Here is a 10,962-nt window from a genome sequence, read left to right as displayed (position 1 = left end):
CTACCTGCCATCATTATGTTGATTAACCTGTCCTCTCTCCAATCTACCATCATTATGTTGATTAACCTGTCCTCTCTCCTACCTACCATCATTATGTTGATTAACCTGTCCTCTCTCCTACCTACCATCATTATGTTGATTAACCTGTCCTCTCTCCTACCATCATCATGTTGATTAACCTGTCCTCTCTTCTACCTACCATCATGCTGATTAACCTGTCCTCTCTGCTACCTGCCATCATTATGTTGAATAACCTGTCCTCTCTGCTACCTGCCATCACTATGAATAAATAACCTGTCCCCACTCCTACCTGCCATCATTATGTTGATTAACCTGTCCTCTCTGCCACCTGCCATCACTATGTTGATGAACCTGTCCACTCTCCTACCTACATCACTATGAATGATTAACCTGTCCTCTCTGCTACCTACCATCATTATGTTGATTAACGTGTCCTCTCTGCTACCTGCCATCATTATGTTGATTAACCTGTCCTCTCTGCTACCTGCCATCACTATGTTGATTAACCTGTCCTCTCTCCAATCTACCATCATTATGTTGATTAACCTGTCCTCTCTCCTACCTACCATCATTATGTTGATTAACCTGTCCTCTCTCCTACCATCATTATGTTGATTAACCTGTCCTCTCTCCTACCTACCATCACTATGTTGATTAAACAGTCCTCTTTGCTACCTACCATCACTATGTTCGATTAACCTGTCCTCTCTGCTACCTGCCATCATTATGTTGATTAACCTGTCCTCTCTCCTACCTACCATCACTATGCTGATAACCTGTCCTCTCTCCTACCTGCCATCACTATGAATGATTAACCTGTCCTCTCTGCTACCTGCCATCATTCTGTTGATTAACCTGTCCTCTCTGCTACCTGCCATCATTATGTTGATTAACCTGTCCTCTCTGCTACCTGCCATCATTATGTTGAATAACCTGTCCTCTCTACTACCATCATTATATTGATTAACCTGTCCTCTTTTCTACCTACCATCATTATGTTGATTAACCTGTCCTCTCTCCTACCTACCATCACTATGCTGATAACCTGTTCTCTCTCCTACCTACCATCACTATGTCGATTAACCTGTCCTCTCTGCTACCTGCCATCATTATGTTGATTAACCTGTCCTCTCTGCTACCTGCCATCATTCTGTTGATTAACCTGTCCTCTCTCCTACCTGCCATCATTATGTTGATTAACCTGTCCTCTTTTCTACCTACCATCACTATGTCGATTAACCTGTCCTCTCTGCTACCTGCCATCACTATGTTGATTGACCTGTCCTCTCTCCTACCTGCCATCATTATGTTGATTAACCTGTCCTCTCTCCTACCATCATCATGTTGATTAACCTGTCCTCTCTGCTACCTACCATCATGCTGATTAACCTGTCCTCTCTGCTACCTGCCATAATTATGTTGATTAACCTGTCCTGTCTCCTACCTACCATCATTCTGTTGATTAACCTGTCCTCTCTCCTACCTGCCATCATTATGTTGATTAACCTGTCCTCTTTTCTACCTACCATCACTATGTCGATTAACCTGTCCTCTCTGCTACCTGCCATCACTATGTTGATCGACCTGTCCTCTCTCCTACCTACCATCATTATGTTGATTAACCTGTCCTCTCTCCTACCTGCCATCATTATGTTGATTAACCTGTCCTCTTTTCTACCTACCATCACTATGTCGATTAACCTGTCCTCTCTGCTACCTGCCATCACTATGTTGATCGACCTGTCCTCTCTCCTACCTGCCATCATTATGTTGATTAACCTGTCCTCTCTCCTACCATCATCATGTTGATTAACCTGTCCTCTCTGCTACCTACCATCATGCTGATTAACCTGTCCTCTCTGCTACCTGCCATAATTATGTTGATTAACCTGTCCTGTCTCCTACCTACCATCATTATGTTGATTAACCTGTCCTCTCTCCTACCTACCATCATTATGTTGATTAACCTGTCCTGTCTCCTACCTACCATCATTATGTTGATTAACCTGTCCTCTCTCCTACCTACCTACCATCATGCTGATTAACCTGTCCTCTCTGCTACCTGCCATAATTATGTTGATTAACCTGTCCTGTCTCCTACCTACCATCATTATGTTGATTAACCTGTCCTCTCTCCTACCTAACATCATTCTGTTGATTAACCTGTCCTGTCTCCTACCTACCATCATTATGTTGATTAACCTGTCCTCTCTCCTACCTACCATCATCATGCTGATTAACCTGTCCTCTCTTCTACCATCATTATGTTGATTAACCTGTCCTCTTTTCTACCTACCATCACTATGTTGATTAACCTGTCCTCTCGACCTACCTACCATCCTTATGTCGATTAACCTGTCCTCTCTGCTACCTGCCGTCATTATGTTGATTAACCTGTCCTCTCTCCTACCTACCATCACTATGTCGAATAACCTGTCCTCTCTTCTACCTGCCATCATTATGTTGATTAACCTGTCCTCTCTGCTACCTGCCATCATTCTGTTGATTAACCTGTCCTCTCTCCTACCTACCATCACTATGTTGATTAACCTGTCCTCTCTGCTACCTGCCATCATTCTGTTGATTAACCTGTCCTCTCTCCTACCATCATCATGTTGATTAACCTGTCCTCTCTGCTACCTACCATCATGCTGATTGACCTGTCCTCTCTGCTACCTGCCATCATTATGTTGATTAACCTGTCCTGTCTCCTACCTACCATCATTATGTTGATTAACCTGTCCTCTCTCCTACCTAACATCATTCTGTTGATTAACCTGTCCTCTCTGCTACCTGCCATCATTATGTTGATTAACCTGTCCTCTCTGCTACCTGCCATCATGCTGATTAACCTGTCCTCTCTGCTACCTGCCATCATTATGTTGATTAACCTGTCCTCTCTCCTACCTACCATCATTATGTTGATTAACCTGTCCTCTTTTCTACCTGCCATCACTATGTCGATTAACCTGTCCTCTCTCCAATCTACCATCATCATGCTGAATAACCTGTCCTCTCTGCTACCTGCCATCATTATGTTGATTAACCTGTCCTCTCTGCCACCTGCCATCACTATGTTGATTAACCTGTCCTCTCTCCTACCTACCATCATTATGTTGATTAACCTGTCCTCTCTGCTACCTACCATCATTATGTTGATTAACCTGTCCTCTCTCCTACCATCATTATGTTGATTAACCTGTCCTCTTTTCTACCTACCATCACTATGTTGATTAACCTGTCCTCTTTTCTACCTACCATCACTATGCTGATAACCTGTCCTCTCTCCTACCTACCATCATTATGTTGATTAACCTGTCCTCTCTGCTACCTGCCGTCATTATGTTGTTTAACCTGTCCTCTCTCCAATCTACCATCATCATGCTGATTAACCTGTCCTCTCTTCTACCATCACTATGTTGATTAACCTGTCCTCTCTCCTACCTGCCATCACTATGTTGAATAACCTGTCCTCTTTTCTACCTACCATCACTATGTTGATTAACCTGTCCTCTCTCCTACCTGCCATCATTATGTTGATTAACCTGTCCTCTGCTACCTGCCATCACTATGTTGATTAACCTGTCCTCTCTCCTACCATCATCATGTTGATTAACCTGTCCTCTCTGCCACCTGCCATCACTATGTTGATTAACCTGTCCTCTCTCCTACCACATCATGTTGATTAACCTGTCCTCTCTGCTACCTGCCATCATTATGTTTATTAACCTGTCCTGTCTCCTACCTACCATCATTATGTTGATTAACCTGTCCTCTCTGCTACCTACCATCATTATGTTGATTAACCTGTCCTCTTTTCTACCTATCATCACTATGTTGATTAACCTGTCCTCTCTCCTACCTACCATCCTTATGTTGATGAACCTGTCCTCTCTCCTACCTACCATCCTTATGTTGATGAACCTGTCCTCTCTCCTACCTACCATCACTATGTCGATTAACCTGTCCTCTTTGCTACCTACCATCACTATGTTGAATAACCTGTCCTCTCTGCTACCTGCCATCATTATGTTGATTAACCTGTCCTCTCTCCTACCTGCCATCACTATGTTGATTAACCTGTCCTCTCTCCTACCATCATGATGTTGATTAACCTGTCCTCTTTTCTACCTACCATCACTATGTCGATTAACCTGTCCTCTCTGCTACCTGCCATCATTATGTTGATTAACCTGTCCTCTCTGCTACCTGCCATCATTCTGTTGATTAACCTGTCCTCTCTCCTACCTACCATCACTATGTTGATTAAACAGTCCTCTTTGCTACCTACCATCACTATGTCGATTAACCTGTCCTCTCTGCTACCTGCCATCATTATGTTGATTAACCTGTCCTCTCTCCTATCTACCATCACTATGCTGATAACCTGTCCTCTCTCCTACCTGCCATCACTATGTTGATTAACCTGTCCTCTCTGCTACCTGCCATCATTCTGTTGATTAACCTGTCCTCTCTGCTACCTGCCATCATTCTGTTGATTAACCTGCCCTCTCTTCTACCATCATTATGTTGATTAACCTGTCCTCTCTTCTACCATCATTATGTTAATTAACCTGTCCTCTCTCCTACCTGCCATCATTATGTTGATTAACCTGTCCTCTCTGCTACCTACCATCACTATGTTGATTAACCTGTCCTCTCTCCTACCTACCATCATTATGTTGATTAACCTGTCCTCTCTCCTACCTACCATCACTATGTTGATCAACCTGTCCTCTCTGCTACCTGCCATCATTATGTTGATTAACCTGTCCTCTCTCCTACCTACCATCATTATGTTGATTAACCTGTCCTCTCTCCTACCATCATTATGTTGATTAACCTGTCCTCTCTCCTACCTACCATCATTATGTTGATTAACCTGTCCTCTCTCCTACCTACCATCACTATGTTGATTAACCTGTCCTCTCTCCTATCTACCATCACGATGTTGATTAACCGGTCCTCTCTCCTACCTACCATCACAATGTCGATTAACCTGTCCTCTCTGCTACCTGCCATCATTATGTTGAATAACCTGTCCTCTCTGCTACCTGCCATCATTCTGTTGATTAACCTGTCCTCTCTCCTACCTACCATCACTATGTTGATTAACCTGTCCTCTTTGCTACCTACCATCATTATGTTGATTAACCTGTCCTCTCTTCTACCATCATTATTTTGATTAACCTGTCCTCTCTTCTACCTGCCATCATTATGTTGATTAACCTGTCCTCTCTCCTACCTGCCATCATTATGTTGATTAACCTGTCCTCTCTGCTACCTGCCATCACTATGAATGATTTACCTGTCCTCCCTCCTACCTGCCATCATTTTTTGAATAACCTGTCCTCTCTCCTACCTACCGGTATATCCAGTGTTAATACTACCAATAAAAAATGTCAACATACAAAAGTGTATATCACAGGCCCATCTGCATGTCAGCAAAGTTGAAGAAGTTGTCCACATCTCGAGAGGAAGTACTTCTGTTGTCTGAAACAAACACCTGCAGAGAACAGGACAGAAAACAAGAGTTACTTCACATACAGGAACTACTTAATTAGCTAAGTACAGTTCTGACAAAAACTTGCAATACATTTGATTCAATCTTGAGATATTTTTGTCTAGAGATGTCAGGGAATGCTGTTACCTTGGTCCCACTGAACACGTCGCTGGCCATGCTCTTGCAGGCCTCCACTACCCCATCCCCATTCAACTCCAGGGCTGTCACTGGGCCTGTGGCAAGAAGAAATGCATTTCAGAAATGCATTGGCCTAATCGTCATAGGCACTAAATCAACTCATTAACACAGTTCTTTCCTACAGCTATGAGGATCGTATTCCCCCCCTTCTCTTGGTTCAAAAGGTCATCATACATCACAGAGAACCAGCAAACTGATGTCACACCTTCATTATTATTGAATTATTAACCTAGATTATGTTACACCTTCCTTCCTTATTATTTTGGCCTTTCTAGGGGAGTTTTTACTAGCCACTGTGCTTCTACACCTGCATTGCTTGCTGTTTGGGGGTTTTAGGCTGGGTTTCTGTACAGCACTTTGAGATATCAGCTGATGTAAGAAGGGCTTTATAAATAAATTTGATTTGATTTAATCCAGATGACATCACACCTTCCTTGTTATTGAATTATTAACCCAGATGATAATAGTTCCAAACAGAACCCTATTTGGATTTATTATGGATCCCCATTAGTTCCTGCCAAGGCAGCAGCTACTCTTCCTGGGGTTTATTATGGATCCCCATTAGTTCTTGCCAAGGCAGTAGCTACTCTTCCTGGGGTTTATTATGGATCCCCATTAGTTCCTGCCAAGGCAGCAGCTACTCTTCCTGGGGTTTATTATGGATCCCCATTAGTTCCTGCCAAGGCAGCAGCTACTCTTCCTGGGGTTTATTATGGATCCCCATTAGTTTCTGCCAAGGCAGCAGCTACTCTTCCTGGGGTTCATTATGGATCCCCATTAGTTCCTGCCAAGGCAGCAGCTACTCTTCCTGGGGTTTATTATGGATCCCCATTAGTTCCTGTCAAGGCAGCAGCTACTCTTCCTGAGGGTTTATTATGGATCCCCATTCGTTCCTGTCAAGGCAGCAGCTACTCTTCCTGGGGTTTATTATGGATCCCCATTAGTTCCTACCAAGGCAGCAGCTACTCTTCCTGAGGGTTTATTATGGATCCCCATTAGTTCCTGCCAAGGCAGCAGCTACTCTTCCTGGGGTTTATTATGGATCCCCATTAGTTCCTGCCAAGGCAGCAGCTACTCTTCCTGGGGTTTATTATGGATCCCCATTACTTCCTGCCAAGGCAGCAGCTTCTCTTCCTGGGGTTTATTATGGATCCCCATTAGTTCCTGTCAAGGCAGCAGCTTCTCTTCCTGGGGTTTATTATGGATCCCCATTAGTTCCTGCCAAGGCAGCAGCTACTCTTCCTGGGGTTTATTATGGATCCCCATTAGTTCCTGCCAAGGCAGCAGCTACTCTTCCTGGGGTTTATTATGGATCCCCATTAGTTCCTGCCAAGGCAGCAGCTACTCTTCCTGGGGTTTATTATGGATCCCCATTAGTTCCTGCCAAGGCAGCAGTTACTCTTCCTGGGGTTTATTATTAAAGATTGAAAAAAGTAAGGGGCCTAGACAGCTGCCCTGGGGAATTCCTGATTCTACCTGGATTATGTTGGAGAGGCTTCCATTAAAAAACACCCTCTGTGTTCTGTTAGACAGGTAACTCTTTACCCACAACATAGCAGGGGGTGTAAAGCCATTATAGCAGGGGGAGTAAAGCCATAACACATAGCTGCACTGAAGTCTAACAAAACAGTTCCCACAATATTTTTATCATCAATTTCTCTCAGCCAATCATCAGTCATTTGTGTAAGTGCTGTGCTTGTTGAATGCCCTTCCCTATAAGCGTGCTGAAAGTCTGTTGTCAATTTGTTTACTGTAAAATAGCATTGTATCTGGTCAAACACAATTTTCCCCAAAACTTTACCAAGGGTTGGTAACAGGCTGATTGGTCGTCTATTTGAGCCAGTAAAAGGGGGCTTTACTATTCTTGGATAGCGAAATGACTTTTGCTTCCCTCCAGGCCTGTGGGAACACACTTTCTAGTAGGCTTCAATTGAAGATATGGCAAATAGGAGTGGTAATATCGTCCGCTATTATCCTCAGTAATTTTCTATCCAGATTGTCAGAACCCGGTGGCTTGTCATTGTTGATAGACAACAAAACTTTTTTCCACCTCTTCCACACTCAGTTTATGGAATCAAAATTATAATTCTTGTCTTTCATAATTTGGACAGATATACTTAGATGTAGTGTCAGCGTTTGTTGCTGGAATGTCATCCCTAAGTTTGCTAATCTGGCCAATGAAAAAATCATTAAAGTAGTTGGCAATATCAGTGGGATTTGTGATGAATGAGCCATCTGATTCAGTGAATGATGGAGCAGAGTTTGCCTTTTTTCCCTAAATTTAATTGAAGGTGCTCCAAAGCTTTTTACTATCATTCTTTATGTCATTTATCTTTGTTTCATAGTGTAGTTTCTTCTTCTTTTTATTCAGTTTAGTCGCATGGTTTCTCAGGTTTGCGGTACGCTTGCCAATCGGTTGTGCAGCCAGACCTATTTGCCTCATCTCTCTCAACCATACCATTTTTCAATTCCTCATCAATCCACGGGGATTTAACAGTTTTTACAGTCATTTTCTTAATGGGTGCTAATTAGTAACTGGAATAAGCAATTTCATAAATGTGTCAAGTGCATTGTCTGGTTGCTCCTCATTACACACCACGGACCAACAAATATTCTTCAGATCAACAACATAGGAATCACTACTAAACTTATTGTATGACCTCTTCTACACTATATTAGGCCCCGTCTTTGGAACTCTGGTTTTCCTAGATATGGCTGCTATATTGTGATCACTACATCCGATGGATTTGGATACTGCTTTCAAGCAAATTTCTGCAGCATCAGTAAAGATGTGATCAATACTTATTGATGATTTCATTCCTGTGCTGTTTGTAACTACCCTAGTAGGTTGACTGATAACCTGAACCAGGTTGCAGGCACTGGTTACAGTTTGAAGCTTTTTCCTGAGTGGGCAGTTTGATGAAACCCAGTCAATATTTAAATGATAGATGTTGATATCACATACATTATCAAGCATTTCACACGTTATCCCTATTCCCTATATAGTACCCTACTTTTAACAAGATTTATGCATCCCAAATGGCACCCTATTCCCTATATAGAGCACTACTTTTGGGCACTGGTCCATATTAGGGAATAGGGTGCCATTTGGGACACAGTCTTTGTGTTCCTTACCGTTGGTGATCCACTCTAGGAGTCCCTCTGCATTGTTCTGGAAAACTCTGCTGACGTCCTCGGGGCGCATGGACACTTCCTTAGTCTGGATCAGCACAAACCCTTTCCCAGAGGCCTTGGAGTTAATACAGACAGGAAGCAATGACACCGTTAAACCCTTTCCCAGAGGCCTTGGAGTTAATACAGACAGGAAGCAATGACACCGTTAAACCCTTTCTCAGAGGCCTTGGAGTTAATACAGACAGGAAGCAATGAAACCGTTAAACCCTTTCCCAGAGGCCTGGAGTTAATACAGACAGGAAGCAATGAAACCTTTAAACCCTTTCCCAGAGGCCTTGGAGTTAATACAGACAGGAAGCAATGAAACCGTTAAACCCTTTCCCAGAGGCCTGTAGTTAATACAGACAGGAAGCAATGACACCGTTAAACCCTTTCCCAGAGGCCTTGGAGTTAATACAGACAGGAAGCAATGACACCGTTAAACCCTTTCCCAGAGGCCTTGGAGTTAATACAGACAGGAAGCAACGAAACCGTTAAACCCTTTCCCAGAGGCCTGTAGTTAATACAGACAGGAAGCAATGACACCGTTAAACCCTTTCCCAGAGGCCTTGGAGTTAATACAGACAGGAAGCAATGAAACCATTAAACCCTTTCCATCATTAATTAAGCTACAGCTGTACAGGAAGTTGGTGTTATTGTTGACTATATTCTGTCAGTCCAGGAAGGAACTACATTTTGAATTTCAGTTTAGCCTACTTCCTGAAGTGACCGAACTGAAATGGACCCAAAATCCACCCTGCAGCACACAAAAGCAGGGCAGCACCATTTTTAGGAGGGCAATCCCACTAAGCATTTACCGATGGCCACTGTACATTGGCTGTCTTTTTTCTAAATGTGTATCTTGTTGTTAAAGAGACAGTAGTGTGTATATATAGTATATCTTGTTGTTAAAGAGACAGTAGTATATATATAGTATATCTTGTTGTTAAAGAGACAGTAGTATATATATAGTATATCTTGTTGTTAAAGAGACAGTAGTGCATATATATAGTATATCTTGTTGTTAAAGAGACAGTAGTTATATATATAGTATATCTTGTTGTTAGACAGTAGTGTATATATATTATATCTTGTTGTTAAAGAGACAGTAGTATATATATAGTATATCTTGTTGTTAAAGAGACAGTAGTGTGTATATATAGTATATCTTGTTGTTAAAGAGACAGTACTGTATATATATATATATATATATATATATATATATATATATATATATATATATATATATTATATCTTGTTGTTAAAGAGACAGTAGTCTATATATATAGTGTATCTTGTTGTTAAAGAGACAGTAGTGTATATATAGTATATCTTGTTGTTAAAGAGACAGTAGTGTATATATAGTATATCTTGTTGTTAAAGAGACAGTAGTATATATTTAGTATATCTTGTTGTTAAAGAGACAGTAGTATATATTTAGTATATCTTGTTGTTAAAGAGACAGTAGTGTATATATAGTGTATCTTGTTGTTAAAGAGACAGTAGTATATATATAGTATATCTTGTTGTTAAAGAGACAGTAGTGTATCTTGTTGTTAAAGAGACAGTAGTGCATTTTTAGGAAGTGAAGAAGACTCCACTTATGTTATTTCACAAAAATTACAAACCCCATGGAATCCTGGGTCATTACAAACCCCATGGAATCCTGGGTCATTACACAAACCCCATGGAATCCTGGGTCATTACACAAACCCCATGGAATCCTGGGTCATTACACAAACCCCATGGAATCCTGGGTCATTACACAAACCCCATGGAATCCTGGGTCATTACACAAACCCCATGGAATCCTGGGTCATTACACAAACCCCATGGAATCCTGGGTCATTACACAAACCCCATGGAATCCTGGGTCATTACACAAACCCCATGGAATCCTGGGTCATTACACAAACCCCATGGAATCCTGGGTCATTACACAAACCCCATGGAATCCTGGGTCATTACACAAACCCCATGGAATCCTGGGTCATTACACAAACCCCATGGAATCCTGGGTCATTACACAAACCCCATGGAATCCTGGGTCATTACACAAACCCCAT

The 10,962-nt window shown here is 41.9% G+C and overlaps 1 protein-coding gene and 1 long non-coding RNA gene across 3 annotated transcripts in view; both read right to left on the bottom strand.

The window, feature by feature from the left end:
* Window positions 1-4,074: 4,074 nt before the first annotated feature.
* On the bottom strand, window positions 4,075-5,088 carry LOC123724372 (uncharacterized). Its single transcript, XR_006756879.1, has 2 exons — window positions 4,904-5,088; window positions 4,075-4,525 (listed from the first exon to the last, which is right to left on the bottom strand). It is a non-coding gene; the product is annotated as an uncharacterized lncRNA (long non-coding RNA).
* Window positions 5,089-5,171: 83 nt separating this feature from the next.
* LOC106592108 (protein XRP2) overlaps window positions 5,172-10,962 on the bottom strand; it is a 40,332-nt gene continuing 34,541 nt past the window's right edge. The window contains exons 3-5 of one of the 2 annotated variants that reach the window (XM_045687228.1): window positions 8,858-8,972; window positions 5,672-5,757; window positions 5,172-5,527 (exon numbers count right to left, since the gene is read on the bottom strand). In XM_045687228.1, the coding sequence (XP_045543184.1) occupies window positions 5,444-5,527; window positions 5,672-5,757; window positions 8,858-8,972 (285 nt within the window). In that variant the 3' untranslated portion in view covers window positions 5,172-5,443. The remainder of the gene's footprint in view (window positions 5,528-5,671; window positions 5,758-8,857; window positions 8,973-10,962) is intronic. The other variant, XM_045687227.1, reaches the window with a different exon arrangement.

Source organism: Salmo salar, chromosome ssa10, assembly GCF_905237065.1.
Source record: "Salmo salar chromosome ssa10, Ssal_v3.1, whole genome shotgun sequence".
Lineage (NCBI taxonomy): Eukaryota > Metazoa > Chordata > Actinopteri > Salmoniformes > Salmonidae > Salmo > Salmo salar.
Note: the sequence above shows the minus strand (reverse complement) of the source record. Positions and strands in the feature narration are given on the sequence as shown.